This window comes from Trichosurus vulpecula, chromosome 2 (assembly GCF_011100635.1).
Source record: "Trichosurus vulpecula isolate mTriVul1 chromosome 2, mTriVul1.pri, whole genome shotgun sequence".
NCBI lineage: Eukaryota > Metazoa > Chordata > Mammalia > Diprotodontia > Phalangeridae > Trichosurus > Trichosurus vulpecula.
Window position 1 is genome coordinate 93225235 of NC_050574.1, and position 22482 is coordinate 93247716.

Here is a 22482-nt window from a genome sequence, read left to right on the forward strand (position 1 = left end):
ACTTAGTAAGACGCAAGACGAGAGGGCATGGCTCTGGAGTTTGCACCTCCCCTTAGCCAGCCCCATCTTCGGCCCCACCCAAGTCACCAATCCACACCCACATAGGTTCCACACCTAATAGGGGTTTGGGCCTGGGCCTTAGCACCTAGTAAGGCTCAATGAAATACACTGAATTACTCAAAGAAAACAAAGGCCATTTTGCTTACCAACACATAGGGGTGGGAAGCAAGGTACCAGACTTGCCAACAGGTACACCTCCATACCATGGAGATAGGGACCCTCTCTTTCTGTCGTGCTGGCTGACAGTATTTCAATGCTTTGATGGATCTGCGATCTCATGTATGTAACTAGTACCTTCCCAGATGCAGAACAAGATTTATCCATGACTGTCCATCCTGTGTAACTCCTAATAAATAACATTTATATAATAAAGTCTTTTACACATATCGCCTCATTTGAGCCTAACCCTAACCTGGGGAAGTAAGTATTTCTATTAGTATTATCCTCATTTCACAAGAAAAAAAACAAGATCCAGAGAGGTTCAGTGACCTGTGCATGATTGCTGGAGGTGGTGCAGAACCCAAGAATAAGAATAAGGCACTCGGATGATTACAATAGCTTACAACTCATTCTAGCTTAGCCAGATCTTGGTATAGGTGATGCTAATTGTTCCCCCAATGCAAGCTGCTCTACGCGAGCTAGTCACTATATCTGCGTTTCATGGAAAGCTGGGGGAATCTTTTGCTTTTCTGAGGCAGTGTCCTCTGGTATTGCAGATGTTGTTGCTGTTTATCCTTCATTTTCCAAGAGGACCAACGACATCACAGGGTGGTGACTTGACCATGAATTGGATTTAAGTGAGGATTTAAGTTTTCATCCTCATTCTCTCTTCCAGAGTCATCAAAGTCTAGCAGCAAGACAAAAGTCAGGACAGCTAGCAATAGCCCGACATGCAGTAGATCACCTTTGTGTCTTCAATATCTGACCAAACTCTAAGCAATCCATAGCCCCTGCTTCAGGCACCTTCATGCCCATTGGAACAAATTGTTCTCATCTGCTCTTTCTGCGTGGGGGGGGGGGGGGGGGGGGAGGCAGGGGAGGGGAAGGGCTAGGGGAATCTTCACATGGTTAGGGTAGACATCTCCCTAACTCACCATTGGGTTTGAGACCTGTCAGTTACCCATGTGAAGGGAATTATGATTTTTCTCAAGAATTGCCTTTTCTAGCTTGGGAGTCAGACTTACAATGCAGCTTGTGTGTGTTGGAGTGATCAATCAAACCTTGACAACACTCACAATTGCTAGCATTCTTGTGCCTGTACACCTTTAGTGAAGCAAATCAAAGACTAGAACCTGTTCCCATCGCAGAACTCTTGTCCTGTGAACCACCAAGTAATGACCCCCCAAGGACTGAAGCAATATTACCCCCACAGGACTCCAGAAGTGCTGCATTGTCTTCCACTTGTGGGCTTGTCATGGGAAATCACTCTGGCCCCGGAAAATGATTGTTTGTAATCCACCTTCCTCCCTCCCTTCCCCATTGTGATTTATGTATATGATATCTGTCTTCACTTCAGTAAGGTGGAATTCTGATCAGGAGAATTCCTGATTTGCAAATCTGTTCCTCATAATGAAACCAATTAATTAAACAGCTACGTGATTACTGGCACTTTGTCTCTGGCCTGCTGTTTGGCGATTCTCAGGTTAGAGACTGGCTCTGTAAAATCCTGTTAATATCCTCAACCTGGTTTAGCCTGCCTACCTATACTGTCTCACTGGGGCATGGCTGCTGTGCATGCTACAGCTTCTTGGAGACACAGGTGAGAATTGGGTGGCAGGTGGATGCCAAAGGTGAATAAGTAGCCCTGAAAATGGCTCAGCGATCCCTCTCACCATAGGTTCTAGTGCTCCCTGAACTCCCCACACTCTGATTATATTCTAGATATAGCTACACACATTTCCACCTGGTCAGGAGTGACAGTTTATATGACTGGGAAGCTGGGAGGGGCTGTGCTTGGACAATAGGGTGCCCTTGAAGCAGGAAAAAGTCTATAGCTGAAGAACTAGAGCTTGAAGCTGGGGTCTGAGTGATGTTTAGTTATTTTCATAAAATGTTTTGGCTTCCATGCTGGGTTTTAGGCAGAGTGGGTGCCAAACCTCTGTGGGATTACACAAGTGAACATCACTTGAAAGCCACTGGGGGCGGCAAAGAGATAGTTTAGTTCTGGTAGAAAATTCAAAGAAGGGCTTGTTGCTCCAAGACAACTCATCAGTTTCATGCCCCTAAGACAACCTGATGGATAATCTCATCTAACTGAACAATGGGGAAAAAAATGCCAAGAGAAGGAATGTCAATGAGACCCAAGCCACTAAGGTTGGGGAGAGGGGGATGGACTAGAAACAGACTCCTGAGTTCATGCAAATGGAGACCAGATGCCAGCAGCCATCTTCTGGTTGGTAGTACAGAACAATATAGTACCTAGTTTATTCTCAATGCTGACTCTGGGTTATGAATGGGAAAGAAGAAAGAACCTGTTGGCAGGTAGAAAACAGTGAATAGTCACTAACGGTCAGAAAGAAACCTCAGGTGTCCAAGGTATTTCCAATGTGATACACCCTCAGAACCAGAGCTAAGTAGCTGTTTTTGAGCCTGGGACAAGAGGGAGAAGGAATAGGATAGAAGTGAGATGCAGCCTGTACATGAGGGGTATGAAATGTTCAGAACTATATGGTCATTCTGTTTTAGCTAAGCTATGTTATGTTTAAGCTAATGATGAAATGCAAGTGCTCTCTGTAAATGTTTTGAGTTGAGTATCCTGGGACAAAGTCCCAGTCCTCTGCCCTAGTTAGGACTCTGTCCAGGACATTTGGACCAAGGGTGCAAGCCTCCAAGGGAAATTGGGAAATGATCTTTCCTAAGAGGAGTATTAGAGATATGGGGCTCAGATCCTTCCCAGGACTCCACAACCACAAACCAGAGCCTAAGGTTACCAGAGAGTATTGCCTGGAGCATAATAGGTGCTCAATAAATGCCCAATGCACATCCTGTTCCGCCCCCCCCCCCACCCAGCAGGGGAGATTCAGGATTAGGAAAGAGCACAATGATATCTTTCCAGACCTGAGGAGGGAATTGGAGAATCTTTAAATGGTTTCACTTTTGTCTTTGTATTCCTAGCCCCTAATAAAGGGCCTGGAACATAGTATATACTTAATAAACTCTTGCTGATTGATTGAGGAGGCAATTTCTTTCACTCCCCCCGCCCCCAATCCCAGTGGTCACACAAGGGCAAGAAAAGAGAACCATTTGGAGGAATTAACTTAATGTTTATTATCAGTAGTATTATCCAAGGATACTTAACATACAACTAATTTGGAATTATTTAGAAGTGATCAGGTAGAAATATATCACTTGTATCATTTTATAAATTACCTGAACTATCTATTGCAATTGAAGGTAAGAAAGGTCTTAATGACAAAAGGTAAGCCTCAGCTACTCTGAAAAGGCTCCTGTTGATGTTCATGGAGAACCCAATTACCACATGGGAATGAAAACACTACATGTTCCTCATCATTTTTGCTACTCCCTACTTCCCCCCACCCCAACCACCATTTTAAAAGCACTCTACAATCTAAGTAATGTTTCCTTGTTATTTCTATACCAGCTGTGCAGTTCCTTATTACTTAATTTGAGTTTTAATGGATCCTGACTGTTCAATCACCTGTTTCTCCACTAGAACAGATCAGACCTCTCTGAGCAATAGGTTAGGCCTAGGGACAGACTGTCACTGTCTCTCTATTTTTTTCTTATTGTCATTATAGCTGATGTTCCCTATGCCCTCTAGTATATTCATAGGCAGAGGGAAGACAATGGTGGAATTCTTCTCTGTGGCCACAGTAGCCAAAGTTTGCAGATAGCGCAGCTGAAGTGCTACAGGAGATTCAGACAGTACCAAGGAGGCTGACTTCAGTGATTTAGAAGCATTCATCTCTCCTTCTGCTGCCAGTACCTAGAGTAACAAAGGAACAAAAAACTGACATTCACAACTGCATCTCTGAATTTTATTCAGAAGTTTCCAGCAGCCCAGCCATTCCTGGGCCTCTTGGGAATCATCACTGTTCCATCCCCGGTGTTCTTTTACAGAGAGATGATTGGAAGTTAGAGGCTTCTACTTCCTTTGATCATTTATTCTAGGGAATGTTTTCTTCATCTTATTACTGGCATCTCACATTATAAGATCTCATTAAATTCTGCTAAATTTCAATCATGAAGAGCAACGGGTACTTCTGATTCCTGGAGGATACTATCCTTGTCCTGAAAAGGTGGGGGAGGGGGTACAGATGGACCTCAAGAGTGACGCGGGTTGTGTTTGGTGGATCTGAGGTAGTTGTAACCAGGGGATTTCTAGGAGTGACACAAACCTTAGGGTTATGGCCAGCTGATCCTTTGGTGGGGAAGAGCCCTGAAAGGTGACGTTGCATCCTGGATGGTGCGGTGGTTAGGAGAGACCCTGAGTCATAACCCATGACTCTTATAGGGTTTCCAATGAGGAGAGCCCTAGTAGAGGTAGAGAGTAGGTCCTAGGAGATGTGGCCTTACATTTTGGTTGGTGAGATCAAGTTAGGACTCTAAGGGACCCTTGCTAATCCATGAATCCTACAGTAGAACGTGAAGTTTCTTGGCAGCAGAAACGGTTTTTCACTTTGCCTTCATGTTCCCAGTGCCTAATACAGTGTCTTGCACGCAGTAGGTGCTGAAAAAATAATTAATGGTTGAACTGGATTGTATGCTAACAATGGATGAAAATATCTCAGTGAGGCTTAAGTAGTGTTTGGTAGGTCCTCAGGATCTTTTATTCCTTAACTTTCTTGACTTTCACCCCTATTCTCTTTTTTATTTTATTTATTTCTTTGTTTATATTGTATGTTATTGTATTTGTTTCCTATCGCATTTGTTTATTTTATTTATTTCTTTACAGGTAATGGTTCTCTAGCTAGGAGAAAAGGGATATAGTTGGAAATGATGGTGATATAAAAACAAATACATAAATAAAAATTTTTAAAATGAATGAGAATCATTCAGGAACTCGATCACTCTTGTCACCAAGTGCTTGTCATTGCTACTGCACTAAACTGTTTTCCTACCTTTGATGTTCGAATTCAATGCTTTGGAATGGCTGGAGCTCAGCTAATAGCTAATCACACACCAGACTTGTGGTAAAGAAATATCGCAGCAAGGTTCATATCACAGTAAAAGCATACAAAGAGCTACAGGAAGGGCTTCTACTCTCTGTTAGTTCCTAGGAACACAGGAAACACCCATACAAAAAAAGAAAAGGTTGTTCTGGAGCTGGGATAGTGGTAGAACTGGAGGGACTTGAGTTCACTCCCCATTTTCCAAGCACACCAGCCTAGACTACACGGAGCAGAGAAGTTGTGGAGCAGATGGGGGCAGATTGCTTTAATTTTGCCCTCTGGGGGATTGATCTGGAAGTCATCAGAGGGTCTTTTGGGCAAGGAGGACATAGTTCTAAGTCCTAAGTTAAGTTCTAAAACACTAGCAATGCGGTCCTAAGACTCTAGAGAACACCTTTGCTCATTGCTTTTAACCCTCTTACCTGCTGACTTTTACTTGCCTTTATCTTTCTTTGAAAGGCTTTTTAACTGCCCTGGGAACTGCCTGGAGGGGCAGGGGTAGTATAAGAATATGTTCTTTTATTAAATGCATTGTTTATTTGAACCTTCAGCCTCTGAGTGGCCAGAATTACTCCCTGAACAAAAGTAAAATACTAGATATACCCAAGAAATGACCTGGGCCCAGAGTTCTGCTTACATATTAGTATTAGTGTGCATTTTTATCTCTTCTTATGCTATCTGTGTAACACTCCTTTAAGCAGGACCAGTCCTCATTTCCCCAGGTCCAGAGGCAAATTCTTATTAAGAACTTTATTATTAAGAATAAAAAAAAATAGCTAACATTTCTGTAGTACTTTAGGGTTTGTGAATCAATTTCCATGTTATCTCATTTGATCCTAACAATAACCCTGGGAGGTTGGTGCTATCATTATGCCCACTTCAGATGATGAAACTGAAGTGGAGTTAAATGGCTTGCCTACAGTCACCCAGTGAAATAGCTGGATTATTTCTCATCAGACTATCAACTGGTCTCATTTCCCCACAATCCTAAAAATGAATGGCCCTTACCTTGGCTCTGGCCTCCCGGGTGGCTTCTGCTTCTGCCGCCATCGACCTTTGCAACTGCAAGGGAATCCGGACGTCTTTGATTTCCACTCGGGCCACCTGGATGCCCCACAACTCAGTAGCATCATCAAGTATTGTCTGTTTTAGAAGCAAGAGAAAGAACAATAGTGACCAGAAGACAGGTTACTAACCAGGCATATTTTCCATGTGCTCTGTATTTACAAGACTCATTCCCCATCTTCTTTCTCCTTTATTATTTACTCCCCTTCTTTAGGCTTGGCAGCACCAGGACTGCTTGATAGGATTCAGTTTGATTTACGACTAAGAAGATTTTAAGAAGGTTGAAGTCTTCCTGGGCTGATTCCTAGAAGGATTAATCTAATCTAAATTGCTCCTGCAGAATAGTGCTCAACATCTAGGTGTGAAGTTTTCACAAAACAGGAGAGTGATCAGGCCACAGGAAGCTCTCTGCTTCCTATGCTCCTCTTCCTCTAACCCATCCCAAACTTTCCTAACCCCTTCCAAGAGGGCACACTGCTCAGGGTACTTCACAAGCCACTGAGTAAATTTCTATAACTCAATTCTTAAAGTCCTTCAGAAAAATAATAACTAATGTTTATATAATGCTTTAAGTTTTGCAAAGCACTTTAAAGACAGAGGGTTTCCCAAAAGCCTTGAGCTTTTATTATCCCCATTTAGCAGAAGATGAAGCTAAGGCCTCAGCCCTAACCTGAAGTCAGGTGACTTGCCCAAGGTCACACAACTAGTAAATGTCTGAGGCAGGATTGAAACTCAGATCTTTGTGACTCTGAGTCTAATACTCTATGACATCTCACTGCCTCTTGGGTAGTCCTTAATTTATAGTGTTAAATGAAATAAATAAGACACTAAAGTCCAAAAAAATCACTGGAGCCCTCCATGTTCCCAGTCCTTCCCCAATAGACCTTATGATTGTGAAAGTGGGGAAAAAAATCTCCAGAATAAAACCTATATTCTTGAAAGCCATTGATCTGATATATAGACAGACAGACAGACAGACAGATAGATAGATAGATAGATAGATAGATAGATAGACAGAAGATTACTCCAAGTATGAAATGCAGGTTGTTGATACCATGTACCTGGATGCTATGGGCAATAACTTCTCTGCCAGCTAAGATTTGGGACAAAGTTTGTGTCCCTAAGACATTTCTCAAAGTGGTCTGGGCCAGTAGGAAGGTGGCTTGGTGAACATCGGTGACATTAGCCACAGCAGAAACGGCACTATGGATTCTATAGTAGACCACTCCATCCACTTGGGTAGTTACAGAATCTCTGGTGAGGATCTGTAGAAAAAGAAGAGACAGGCATCAAGCTGATCTGGCTCTATATTCCTAAAGAACTGTTGTGACCTTGGTACTTTATCTAGGTTTGTGGGTTTGAGAATCTGAATTTCAAGTTTCTATATGTCCTGACAATTTTCTATTCATTTTCTTCTTCCCTACCATCTCCTACCTTGGTCATTAATTTTAGCATGAAAAAGATGTGTGTGTGTGTGTGTGTGTGTGTGTGTGTGTGTGTGTCCTTGTAGAATTTTAGAACTGAAAGAGGCTTGAGAGGTCATAGGTCGATTCTAACCTCATTTAACTAATGAAGAAACTAAGGTGCAGAGAGATTAATTGATTTATGTCTAAGTTCCCACAACTAGCAACCTGGCTTCCAGCCTGATGTTCATTCCAATACAACACGTGGAGTACATGGTGTACATGGTGTAGAGTTGGTGAATTTCAGTACTTGGGGGCCTTTATTTCCATGGTATGGCATTCTAAGTCGAAACATTCTAATTCATAATAATATTACAAAGTCATAACAATATTATTTAACTTTTGTGGTTCCATTCAGAGGTAGAAAACAAGTTTCCCTGATGCCAGCATTTAATACTTGACTGATCAATTCAAGGAACAATTTTTCAGCTTTCCAATGTGGATGTATTTGAAGTTGCTTATTAAGGCCACTAGGTGGCACGAGAGACCATGCTCTGTTTTTTGTTCAAAAGAAAGACTTTAACTATGGCTCTCCCCAGGTTGATATTAGATAGGTTTGGATGGAATTGACCTTTTGTTTTAGTGTTTTGTAAATAAGATTGCCCACTGTGTAATACCAGGGAAATAGAGATATTTCCAAAAGAGGTGACAAACATTTCAGTTTTGGTAAACAGTACCACTTTTTTTTTAAGGAAACGAGGAGCCCATTGCCCACTTGGGGAATAGACACAGCTAAGGGGACACCCCAGCCTGCCTTGGGGCAGCCTTCTGTTGGCCTTATTTTCCTAGGGATCTACATGGGCTTTTCTGATATAGATTCAGGTGAGTTGGGAACACTTCAGTTTTGCTTCTAGATCAGGGTTGTCCAAAATGCAGTGCGATTCATGCGACCGCTCTACGAGCATAGAAATTTACATAAATGCTTTAGTAAACGAAGCCGAGCTACTGCAGAGCTCTCACTAAAATGACAAATCAAAATATATTGTCTATTGCTTCAATAAAAACCTAAGGTTGGACAGCCCTGCTCTAGATCATCAATCTCTAAACACCTTGAATCAAGTCAAGAAATTGCTAAAACTGCTCAAGTTTGCTTGTTTACTACTCAGAGCAGATATTCTCTATGTTTGAAAAAAAAGAACACATAAAATCAGAAGACTTCCTAAAGGGGAAAAAAGATTGCTATTGCTGTTAGTGTTGCTTGTGGAAAATTTAGGGAAATTCTTTAAACTTTTCTTTCAGAGACAACTTAACTTGTGCATTTTTATCCAAGTCCTCTCAAAGTGTATTTTAAGGCAGAAATTGGATTTCGGGGCGGGGCAGGGGGGGCGGTGATTCTATCAAACAGAATGTTAGCATTTTGAATGACAGGCATCCCTCTAACTTTTATCCTTTCATACCTGAGTTCTTCAAACCATCTGTAATTTGGTTGGTGTGGATACTCCCTCTACTACCACAGAATGCTACCTATCAGTGATTTATTGCTGATTTTCATGGGTTTCTGTGGTTAAAATGAAAAAAAAAACATCATTCTACAACCAATCAGGTGATGATAATGAAAACAGCCTGGCTGGTCCTGGGACCACATAGATGCTGATTCTGAAGGCTTTCCAGATGGGTAGGACCTTCCAAAACTTGCCTTCCTTTGGCATAGCCTTGGAAAATTTAAGCTAATGTGATTATGGGCTCCATTAAAGGGGAAGGGTCAGAGTTTCCAGGAATAGGGAGTTGATAATCCCACTGTACTCTGACCTCATCTACAATACTGAATTCAGGTCTGGGCCCAAGAAAGATACTGATTGAAAAGAAGAAGAAGACAAAGGATACTGATAAATTGGAGAATGTCCAAAGGAGGGAAACCAGAATGGTGAAGGGCTTTGAGTCCATGTTAGAATCAAATGAAGAAATTGGCCATGTTTAGCTCGGTAAAAAGAAGACTTGGGATGAGACCGGAGAGGGTTGAGAGATATCTTCAAATATTTAAAGGGAAAGAGATTAGATTTGTTCTGTTTTACCCCAGAGAGAGGAATAGGTCCTAAAGCAATGGGTGAAAGTTATCAAGGTCAATTTAGGCTAGACATCAGGGAAAAAAATTATAATAATTAGAGTTATTCAAGTGGAATGGACTGTCTCAAATAAGAGTGGGTCCTGGGTCCCCCTCATTGGGAGATGAAAGGTACATAAAGAGCTTTCATCCCAACAACCTGGGGAGGTAAATTACATAACTATCATTAGGTCCGTTTGGCAGGTGAGGCGGAGACAGGCTCAGAAAGGCAGTGACTATTTGCCACTGAAGTGTAAAGAACACCATACAAAGTGTGGGCTTCAGCCCCGGATCTGTCCTTAATTGGTTCTGTGACTTTAAACAAGTCACTTCATTTCCCTGGACATTAGTTTTCTCATTTATAAAATGAGAGGACTGGATTAGATGATTCCTAAAATTCCTTCCAGCTCTAAAATTCTATGATTCTATGAAAAATCATTTGAGAAGTTTTTTAGCTACCCCCCCCCCATATTTTAGAAGTGCTAATTATGGATTGACTCCTAGTTTGTGTAAATTGTGTTGTATTCCTCCAAATTCAATTTCTGTGGAAATCTAGTGTTTCCTATATTAGTTTAACAAATGACAAATGAAACTATCCTGACTGATAACCATTTAGTTTTCTCTCCTTTCGGTTGTCTTTCTCTAGGGTCCTAACATCTTTGAATTCCTACATGCATTTGATTCTTTTTTCCCACTCTTTATCCTATTGGATTTTTATATAAAAGATACTAGGACCCTGAACCCAAGAACCTTGGGAATAGAAATGCCTCTTCACCCATCATTGACCCAGCATCCAGCCCCATAGGCTCTATAGCCATGGGTAAGAAAGAAATCTTTGTGAAGAAGGACATCAGCTTCCTTACCACCACCAATACCAACTGCTGAGCAACTGCCAGTGACAGGCAAGTGAGCCCAACAGAGCCTTGAAAGTAACACCCTCTCTGACCTGCTGCTCCCAGCCTTGGCCATCGTCCTAGGAAACAATCTCCGCAGAGATGGTCGTTGACAACTCCTACAATTGCTGCCATCTGCACCAGCTACAGGTACTAACAACCCAGAAAAGAAAGTTTTTGTTGCCAAAGTCCTTGGTACCATCAAATGGTCAATCAGAAATCCATGATTTTATCAGTGGAAATAATATTAAAGATGATATGTTGTCACTTGCTTTGCTGCTGTACACCGAGAACCATTGGACCTTTCCATCTGACTTACAGACAAAACCTTCTATATGCATTGTCTCCTCCCAGTAGAATGTGTGCACCTCTCCTTGAGGGCAAGGACTGTCTTACTTATAACCCCAGCTTACTACGGTGCTTTTCACATAGAAAGCACTTAATAAATGGTTTTTTTTTTCTTTCCTTCATTCAAAAGGACAGGAAGAGCCTTTTGAAATTCACAAGAGCTGGAAGTCAGACGCTAAGGAAGCATTAATGGGTAGAAGCTGTGTTGCATGTATCACTTTTTGATTAGTATATACTCAAGCAAACTTAAAAAGACAATGCAATGGTCCAGGACTTTGTGAAAGTAAAATTGCCCAATCAAGTTAAAGAAGACTACTTGAGATTTCAGCATATTAGAAGAGTTTGGCTTTTTGTTTCTAATGGAAATTGATCGTGAATGATTGGTACCTCTTGTGGGGGGATGTTGCAGGTAACAGTGCGGAGATCAACTTTGACAAAAACATCCACACATGGTAGCACCAGAATCAGACCTACCAAAAAGAAGGCATATTTCAAAAAAAAATTCCTGAGTAATCAAAAGTTAAATTTTTTTAAAACAAACAGCCACAACAAATTCCTTGAGGTGAAATCAGGGTCCCAAAAGCTCCTATGACTTTGTTTTCCATCAACCATTGTTTTCTTCACTATAGCCACCAAAGATCCCTAACATTTATTTCGACATTTTCTTCCTAGGTTGGGGTTTTCTGATCTCTAAAAAATCCAGGATAATTTTAATCAGAGTTATATGAGGTAATAATTCATTATAAATCCATATGAAAGGCATATCACCTGGTCCTCAATGTCATAGGCTGCTTCCATGAAACTCTTTCTTAATCATCTCTATATTATAATTCAATAGAAGAATATTACTGTGGGAATCTTCCTGATAATCTACATTCTCTAAACCTCCATTGTATTACAGAATCGATGGTTCTTCCACAGATGTCTTCTAGTTCAAGTCTACTGAAAGGGAAATGATATCTGTAGTTTCTATGTCACCAAAGTACGTTGGTCAAAAGAAGCAAAACAGGATTCTAGGATAATAGTAGCTATTATTTACATAGCATTTTAAGATTTACAAAGCACTTTCCTCACAAATCGGTGAAAGGCATATGGAGCACAATAATTTTGTTGCTGGCAGGAGTGCAAGCGAAACATTCCTAGCTCTACTCTGTTTCTCCAGGCTGGGCAAGTGAAACTCCTGGTATATTTTGCCTGAACCTGGAAATCAACTAAGGGTATAATGATAGTTGAAAGGAATTTTCTCTCTACAACATAAACAACAGGCTTCATTCAAGGAGGAGAAGTTTCTTAAATGAGAATAAAGGAGTTAGAAAGATATGATCTGAGGGTTTCTGCTGGCTTTTTTTGCCGACTAGCTGCATGTGGCTGTGGGTCTGATTCACAAAAAAAGTTGAAATAGATACTAAAGCAATAGATAAAGGGCTTGATTTTGGAGGGAGGATGTTAAACTCTGAGGATATTGGCAAATATTTTCTCCATTGTACATATAAGCCTAGACAGTTAAAGCAACTTGACCAATATTACACAGTTAATAAGAAATATGACTAGCATCTTTTGCACCTGAAACAAGTAGCAATGGTAAAGTGTACCTGTGGTACATCTGTTAGGAGAGGGAAATGTACACCTTAGGGTACCATGAGGTTTTTAGTTGGTAAAAGGAGAGAAAGCCTACCACAGGATGAAGTTGCGGCTACCATTATGATGCTGGGATCATGTAGAGGAAGAAACATGGCTTGATAGTCCTTCCTGGGCCCCCTGAATGTCCTGTTCTATGTTCTAGTACCTAATACCTAGCTCATTGCCCTAGCTATGGCTCTGCTAGTAAGAAACACAATTTGAACCCACATCTTCTAACTCCAAGTTCAATGCCTTTTCTACCACACTGCAGTGCCCCCTCACTATTGTATCCCTCCATGCTATGGAGTCCCTGTGTTTTTTATTTTTGTTTTTATTTTTGTTGCTGGTCAGTTGTTTCAGTCATATCTGATTCTTCCTGATCCTATTTGGAGTTTTCTTGGCAAAGATACTGGAGTGGTTTGCCATTTCTTTCTCCAGATCATTTTATAGATGAGGAAACTGATGCAAACAGGATTAAGTGACTTGCCCAGGGTCACAAAGCTGGTAACTAAGCGTCTGAGGCCAGATTTGAACTCAGGAAGATGAGTCTTCCTGACCTCAGGTCTGACACTCTATTCACTGCACCACTTAGCTGGCCCTAGGATTTATAAGGATTTCAGAGAATTGCTAAACTGATGATTTAATGCATCTCTGTCTTTAATGAAATGTTTATTCATTTGGAGAGAGGATTTTGAGAATGAATAAATAAAAAAAATAGTGTTGGCATTTTAGATGCACCAATCCATTCTCATTCATCATATGGCGTTATAGAAGCAAAAGATGGAATTTGATTCTGAGCACTATGCAAACACCTAATAATCCCATAGAAGTGGGGGGGGGGGGCTACTGGGATGCTTTCTTCCTCCACAAAATCATGATCTTTCAACCTTTGTTGTGATTTGTCTTCAGAATGACTGCCTTATGGTGACTTTCCCTGTTGGTGATAGATAACAGATGGGATACAAAGTGATGTTTAGCTTCAATTAGCTAAAGTGCAGAGTAGTTTCATTAACAGTTTGGATGACTTCCCACTGGTCCTTATGGCATTCTGAGGTAACTCATTAGAGACACATATGATGAGTATAGTTAACCTGGGACATTCAGTGCATGCAAACCCCTGGGAAATGGGTTCATTTGTAAAGAATGGTTTTCCCCTCCAGCATACTACATATTGGAACTACTTTATTATCCCTGGATCGATCTTCATTTTATTTTTCAGTCTTACCATGTCCAAGTTAGAATGATTCCTTTGCCCTGTTCCAGACTGGTTAACTACTGTATATACTTTAGTTGTGATGGTTCTATGTCTTGTCTTTCCTCAAGGTCAGAAGCCCAATTCTTAAGCCTTTGGCCCAGAGGTTCTAAACTTTTTTCATGTGATAGATCCTTTGTTGGTCTGGTAAAGACATTGGACTCCTTCTTAGAATAATACTTTTAAATGAATAAAATACATGGGACTATAAAGGAAACCAGATACATTGAAATATAGTTATCAAAAATAATTTTTAAAACACTAAACAAGTTTATGAACCCTAGGTTTAGTACTCTTGTGGGTTTTTTTACAGTGAATTTTTAGAGGAGGGAGGGGGTGTTAAAATGATAATTCTTTTCCCTCTGATGATTCTAGTGTTAACCTGACATGGCCATTCTCTTGATAAACTCCCACATATAAAAGTATCCTCCATTTGCTGCCAAACAGATCTTCAGGTACAATTCTTCACTGAGCTTCTACGTGTTATTTTTTTCTAGATACTTGGCCTCTTGGGAAAATATCCTAAGGAGGCATTCTGATGGAGCTGTAACTAAGCCAAGGCCAACATCCCAGGGGCCATATTTCACTATAACCTAAGCTTTGTGATCTTCTATAGACTCCACATTATGTGATACCACCTTGAAAGAAATGCCTCTCTCCTGATGCCTGCCTACTACCCTGCCTCTCACCTACCGACTTCCTCCTCCACCAGGGTTTGAGGTATGGGGTTTGGAATTGTTGTACATGTGCCACCACCAATGGTTCTAGATCCCCTGGGAGATGGATCAACCTGTCCCTTAATACAATGACACATAACCAGAGCAGATTACCTTCTTTCTCATCTCATCACCTTAACACACATACATATGCCTTCAAATGAATTAGCCCTGAGTGCCAGGATTCATACTTAGAGCCCTGATTGACTGATACCTTTCTTCTTTGACACTCATCATTTCATCTGACCCATGGGGAGGGCACCTATAACAGCAATATGCACCCTGTTCAAATAGTATGGCCCACACCATACCTTTATTAGTGCTCTGAATTGTAACCTAGTTACCCGAAAGTTTAAGAGAAGCAGTTTATCCCTCTAATTCTTGTATCTTCTAAAGATCCCTATCATGTGGGAAGTAGGAGATGGCAAGAAAGATGGGTTAAGTCCCCGTGATTTACCCAGGGGCCCCAAAGCCCACCTGGGCTTGAACAAGACCACTTAGCAGCTCAGAAGGTCATTTAGAAATCAATTCTAAATAAGTTCATGAGCACAGAGTTTCCATTTCAGTGTTTTTTGATTCTCCAGGGAATCCCACTTTTGAGTGGTATGGTCCAAACTGTTAACAAAGCTTAATTCCAGAAAACATTATTTCTTACCTGGTCCTTTTGCTTTTTTGGCTTGGATTCGTCCAAGTCGGAATACAACAGCCCGTTCATACTCTTTAACAATCTAAGAGAATAGCAGAGTGGGTTTAGCTTCAATGTTGTCATTCAGCAGTTTTTAGAAGTAATCCCTATTATTCCCCCAGCGTGTTACCTTTAGGCACATCCATATGGAGAAAGGGAAGGTGATGACCATCAACAGGAAAGAAAGAAAAACCAGGAACCAGCCACAAGCCCCAATGGTTTTACTGTGGGCATCTATCAAACGAGTAGAAGGAGAGAGGTTACTGCTATCGTCCATTAATGAGCATTGACATCTTAAATAGCTGTCATCCAGTGGAGATGGCATCCATAGAGATGGATGGATTCACCTGATTCTGCTAAAGTGATATGTTTATTTTAGTCTAGTCAAGATCAGAATCTCACATTCGTGTAGGGTTTTATCGTCTATTAATGCACTTTTCTCACAATTGTATAAAACTGATGGATAGTATCTGCTATGGATGGATAGTATCTGCTATGTAAGAGGCAGTGGGTTCAGGATAAAAAGAGAAAATCCCTTTACAAACTTACATTCAATTGGGAGATATGACACATGACATATATCCAGATATGACATATACCCAGATAAGTAAATACAAAGAGATTTAAAGAGGTATACAATTAGAAGAGGGAATATATGAATATAGACTGCACTTTTACAACAAGATATCGCTGAAAAGAAAAAAATGTATAGGTACATACTGAAACAGTTAACAACTTAAAGGTCATATTCAGGTTTTATACAAGACAGATGGATGTCATAAGAATGTAACCTCTCTATGCCATTTTACAGATGAGGGTAAAGTGACTTGACTGAGGTTATAAAGGTAATAAGTGACAGAACTAGAACTCCAACTTCTAAGTTTGTAGCTTTTTCTAATCCTCTACACCATTTTAGGCAAAAAAACCATTTTCTTTTGTATGCTAACCTTGTAGAAAGGACAGTCTACACTCCCTGTTTGATTTCCACCCCTACCACCAAATTATCTCTATATGACCAAGGTCAAGGACTTTTTTTCAGTCCTCACCCTCCTTGCCTTTTCTGCAGCAGGTGGCTTGTTGAGCTATATTCAACTTTCTTGACACTCTGTCCTCCATGACACTACTGTTTCTTGGTTCTCCTCCCACATGTCTGACTCCTCAGTCTCCTCAGCTGATTTACCATCCTCCAAAGTGGGGGTGGCTCCCAGGGCTCTTAAATTCAACAAATAGTTACCACCTCCAAGTCACCAGTAATAAAATGATTAATAACACAGAAATCCTGCTCTCAAGAAGGTTATTGTTTGATGGAAAGAAAGGCATGCATGCAAGTAACAGCCACATAAAAAATTAAATGTGATAAATGGAAAGGAGAGGCCCATGCAAAGTGCCTCTACATTCTCTCCTCTCACTCCTTGCAATCTGACTTCTGATTTTATCATTCAACTAAAACTTCTCCTTCCAAGCGATCTCAATGGCCAGATTTAGTGGCATTTTCTAAATCCTCATTGTTCTTGACCTCTCAGCATCACCTGGTGCTGTTGACCACATGGATCTTCAGGCACTGTTTCCTCTCTCGATATTGAGATCTTGTTCTCTCTTGATTCTCTTTCTACTTGTCTGACTGCTTCTTCCAGTTTCCTTTGCTAGATCTTCACCCATATCATGTCCACTAACTAGGAGTGTGCCCCTAAGGTTCTGACCTAGGCCCTCTTTTTTCTCCCTACACTCTCTCACTTTGTAATCACATCAGCTTCCATGTATTCAATTTTCATCTCTATAAAGATGAATACCTGGTCTATGTATCTAGTCCTAATCTCTGAACTGAGTTTAACTTACAAATTACCACCTGCCTATTGGAAATTTTTAACTGAATGGCATCTCAAGTTCAATATGGCCAAACCAGAACTCGTTACCTTTCCCCACAAAGCCATTACTCTTCTAAGCTTCCCCAATCTTCTCAAGAGTACCATTCACTCAGGATCAAAACCTTGGCATTGTGCTCATCCCTCCTCTTGCACTCATTCCACATCTCCAATCAATTGCTTAATCTTGTGATTTCTTTCTTTAGGATCAAATATCAACCCTTATTTTTGGTATTTAGAACTCTTCACAACCTGGTATTTAGACCTCTTTGTTTATTTTATTTATTTATTTAGAACTCTTTACAACCTGGACCCTTCATATCCTTTAAGCATTTTAATTCATTACTCCACTCACTCAGCATCCTGCCATGCTAGCCTTTCTCACACATAATGTTACATCTCTCACTCTCTCATCTTTGCGCTGACTAACCCCTCATGTCTATGATGTTCTACCTTAGCCTGGTAGATTCCCTGTCTTCCTTTAATATTCAAGACTCAGTCATGCACCAACTCCTCCATTGGCCTTTCTCAGTCCCACACCAACCCCAGATGCCAGTGCCTTACCCTTTAAGGCTGCCTTCCAACTAATCTGTATTTAACTTGTAAATACCAGTTTATGAACACATTGTCTCCCCTATTAGGTATCTTGATACAGGGCAGCTAGGTGGTACAGCGGATAAAGTGTCAGGCCTGTAGTCAAGAAGACACATCTTCCTGAGTTCAAATCTGGTCTCAGATACTTCATAGCTGTGTGATCCTAGGCAAGTCACTTAATCCTGTTTGCCTTAGTTTCCTCATCTATTAAATGAACTGGAGAAGGAAATGCTAAATCACTCCAAAATATTTTCCAAGAAAACCCCAAGTGGAGTCAGATACAACCAAACAACAAACAATAAAATCTTTAACTCTTAGCACAGGGTCTGGTACATAGGAAATATATAATAAAGTCTTATTAAGACCCAAATAATGACTGTTAGATTGATTGATCCCAAGTAATAGAAGGTTTGAATATCTTACCTATAACTCTGGGTGGGCACCCCTGTTCAATAAACCCTCTCTAGGATTCCTATAAATATTGTATAAACACTCAAGATTATGCTGCAATTTAAGAAATCTTTGCTTTGTCTCAAGTAATTATCAAAGAAAAAAATCTGAAGGCTCCACCTATCCTTTCCCTCCTATCTAGTAAAAGAAATAGGTATAGATGAAATGCTTTTATGAAGTTTTCATTTGCTTGGAAACCTCACTGAAAAAACCTCATCCTTTATAAGATAGGTCTTTACCAAGAACATGCAGGCTTAGATTATAAACCAAATGCTCATAGGAGACTGGGAATTTGCAGATTTTAAGACAGAGGTGAATGAAAGGGTGTCTCTAGTATTAAATTATAACAGTGATTGCTATCTGACTCAAGGTAGCAGGAGATGACATGAAACTGGCCAAGTGTAAGCATAAGGAGTTTGGTTTTCCAGGATCCATGGCCATAACAATCTCTTGTTCCCAGGCGTTAGATATGAGTTCTATCGTTCAAAACATCTCCACCATGACCCGTGTAGATTGTAAGGGCCAGGTGCTGCCTGTTTAGATCGTAAAGGTCAGGACCCTGGAGGGGTGGTGTGTAAGCATAAAGCAGGTGGGCACTGGTCAGTGAGTGGAAAACCTTTAAGGTTGAAATGCACAAGCTAGGGTGCTGTGTGTGCCTTGATCGGCCCCCATCAAGTCTTGACGGGGGGAGGGGGGAATCTGTACCTCAACTAGCCCCCATTGAAGCTTGAGGGGATTTAGGGGAACATACAAGTTGTGCCCGTCTGGATGCAGGGGAAGTTGCCCCCCCTTCTCCCAGGTCCTGCAAGAAGGGTGATTAGGGAATGCTGTAGGAGCTGGTGCTCAGCAACCCTTGTGAGAAGGTTAGATAGAATAAAGTCTACATGGTTTAATTAAAGTAGGTTGAACTTATCTTTCCTTTACAAAAGCAGATCAAAGAACCTGTGCTAGCAGGCCATCATGGGAGTGCTAGGGTGCTTGCTAATACACCAAGTGAACTCCTTTTTCAAAGTAGCTGTCTAGAGACCTACATAACTTTCTTGATTGCATACCAAGGGTTGGTATGAATAAAAGGGACCACCCTAATTAAGCTTATTGAAGATCCCTTCGTGATTGAACCAGTGCTGCCAAAAGGTTTCCCTTTTGCTAGATCTCTGCTGGAACATTCCCCTACTTCTGGAAATGAACTCATCCCCATTCAATAAAAGTTATTTTTGCCACCATGCTGTGGTTCTTGATGTCAAGATATGCCTGTGATTCAAGCCCAGGACATCTATGGGCTACAGAACCATCTCATGAGCAAGGCCACAATCAATCAAAATGCCAAGGAGTCCAAAGCAAAGGCTGAGAGGCAAGGACCTCAAATATCACCCCAGAAGAGGCAGTAGAAAGAACATAAATGGATAATTAAACCCATGCTGCTTTTGCCCACAGATATGGAGCCATATATTGACAAGAACTTTACAAGTCTGAGAGATGTACTCCTAGGGGACCTGACCTGGCACCTATCAAGCATACAGATGCACCCTCATCTCACTCTTATGACCAGTTAGCTCTGGAACATAAACCCTTCCCCATATAACTAAATAATAATAGAACCAAGTCATGTAAAAATAATTGTACATTAATTAAATTTTTATAATAAATGATAACATATTATATATAAAATAAAAATAAATAAATTACTTTTTAAAATGATAAGGGAAGCACTGTATTTTTCTATTAAGTAGACCACAGTGGAAGAAATAGGCCTGGGGATTGCTATAAAACAGTCTCGACATTCCAAAGCAACTCCCCTACTCAAAAATTTCGAAGGGCTCCCTACTGCCTCCAGGGTAACCTTAGCCAACAGTTAAGGGCCTCCACATTCTGTCTACAACTAATCTTCAAAGACTTATTTTCCATTAATTCCCTTTCATGTACCCTATATTTCATCCCGCCTGGGTTACTAGCTGTGTTTTGGCCTGTCTAGAAGGGAGAAATGTCATATAACTCGAACCCATTCCCTCCATATCTCTGCCTGTTGAAATGCTCTTCAAGGTCAACCTCAGTTGTCACCCCCTTTGTGAAGCCTTCCTTAATACCAGTAACACCTCCCTCCTCAAATTTTCTTCCATTACTTGGTCTAGCTCTCTCCTTTACCTTTATCACGTTCTACCTCCAATCTTATTTCTTTCTGTATCTATCATGACCCTTCTCCCCCCACCCCACAATATAGTAAGCTCCTTGAAGTAAAGAAGTGAGCCTTTTTTTTATCTTTGTATCTCCAGGTACTGGCACAATGTCTTGAACATGATAGGAGCTTAATAAACATTTTTTGAATTTAATTACTTTGAATTATTCATCACAGATTATCAGGTACAGCAAGACCAGGAAGTTCAAGAGTAGAGATGGCCTGAGATAACTAGGCAACTTCAACAAAGCCTGCATTTAGTCAGAGGGAGTGATGAAATAGCTCAGTGGAACTTTTATCCTAACAGTGGTTAAAAAAAAAAACCTCAATGGACTTTGCCCACTTCAAGAGTGGAGAAAAACTTTCAGCGTCCGTATTGGGCAGAAATAAAAACAGACAATAGAAGAAAGAAAACTGAGCATGGTAGGAACCCGGGTTCAAATTTGACCCTGAGGGTAAATCACTTCACCTCTGTGAGTTTCATCTTCATCAGTCTGTAAAGTGAGCATGAACATTTTAAACTCACGTTCCCATCTCATGGAATGATTGTGAGGGCAGGGCTCTGTACACTTTAAGGCACTACAGAAATGTGAGCTCTTGTGCTATGTGTCCTAAAATGGACAGTGAATATGAAGGATGGAAGCAGGGGAGAATTCTGTTACTAGGCTATAAAATCTTTGAGAAGGACTGTGTATTACTTAAACTTTGTTTCTCCCTCAGTACCTAGCACAGTATGTGGTACACACTGGGGGCCTAATAAATGTTTGTTATGTATTTATATGTGTGCACTATTGTCTAACAATGTTCTGCAACACAGTGGGTGCCAAATAAATGTTTACTATGTATTTATATGTGCGTACTATTGTGTAGCGAAATGTTCTGCATATAACGGATGCCTAATAAATGTTTATATGTATTTATATGTGTGCATTATTGTCTAGTATAATGCTCCACAAGAAATAATATTTGCTATATGTATTATATAAGTATCATTGCATTTAAGCCTTAATTTGGGCTCTCTCATAGAGAAGATGGATTGTTAAGATGTTAGAGATAGTTCTCCCTGCAATATATTTTGCTCATTTACCGATAAAAGCCAAGCCAACTCCTCTTCCCCATTACCTGCACAGAATGGGTGGAAGGCATAAGGGTTCAAGTGAGAAAGCATCAAGCAGGAGCTTCCAGCTGGGCATGCCACAGGGGAAGGACAGGTGCCTAGCACATACAGCCAAAGCCATTCCAGTGTTGGAACAAGGCCTGTGGAGGCTGGAGGCACAGAGATATATCTGGATGCTAGTGCAAAGATGTGAACCAGACAAAAGTTCCTGCTTCGGCCATTTGGAGACTAATAGACCTACCAAAGGCTAAGGGAAAACACTGAACCTGTAGTACATTGGGGTTGCAATTCCATTTAACTATGCAGGGATGTCACTAATTCACATACTGAGTTCTCTTAGATTATGAGCTCAACCTCTGGGGAAGTAAACAGAGTTACCTAGGAGTGATCTCCTCAATTTCTTTACTAAGCACTATGGTCATTTCTTTGTTCCTTACTTCTTAAATAAACCTGTTCTATTTTTAATTCCTTTTGTTATCCTGGGTGCTTACAGAGGAACTAAAGGCCCTTTGAGAGACATGAGGCAGATTCTGATGTTTCCAGGAAAGCTATTCTCTTCAAGAATGAAACAGGAAATACAAGAGATATTGTGACCCAGTTAAAATACAGCATCCCAAAAGTCTTAGAGTAGTTTTAAGCTTTTAATAACAGAAAATGGCACCAAGTTTTTTGGGGGCATCCCATATACTCTGATGAATTAACAGTTTCAGTAAAAACAGCATATGGGCTTGGGATTCAAGAGTGAAATACAACTGTGGCAAAGAGATTATGAGGTTCACAGTATATCAGGTGGTTTTCATTTAAGGACAAAGAAAGCTGGTATAGCAAATACCAAATACAAGATATAGATGTGACTCAATAAATCATGAGTGTAATTTTCAGTCAGAAAAAAACATTTTAGATTTGGAGATCACAGAACACAGCAGTTCCTCTGGTAAAAAATGGAATTGTATGTGACCTTTGTGATGAAAAAGGGCAGATCTTTTCAAACTGCCCAAGACCATGTCATAA

At 40.6% G+C, this 22482-nt stretch overlaps 1 protein-coding gene across 1 annotated transcript; it reads right to left on the reverse strand.

Moving 5' to 3' along the window:
• Window positions 1–3781: 3781 nt before the first annotated feature.
• Window positions 3782–15552, reverse strand: STOML3 (stomatin like 3). The gene is made up of 6 exons (XM_036743901.1): window positions 15406–15552; window positions 15246–15318; window positions 11390–11472; window positions 7319–7522; window positions 6201–6335; window positions 3782–4006 (listed from the first exon to the last, which is right to left on the reverse strand). Exons 1-6 carry the CDS (start codon window positions 15550–15552, stop codon window positions 3782–3784), a joined length of 867 nt encoding a protein of 288 aa, XP_036599796.1.
• Window positions 15553–22482: the final 6930 nt, after the last annotated feature.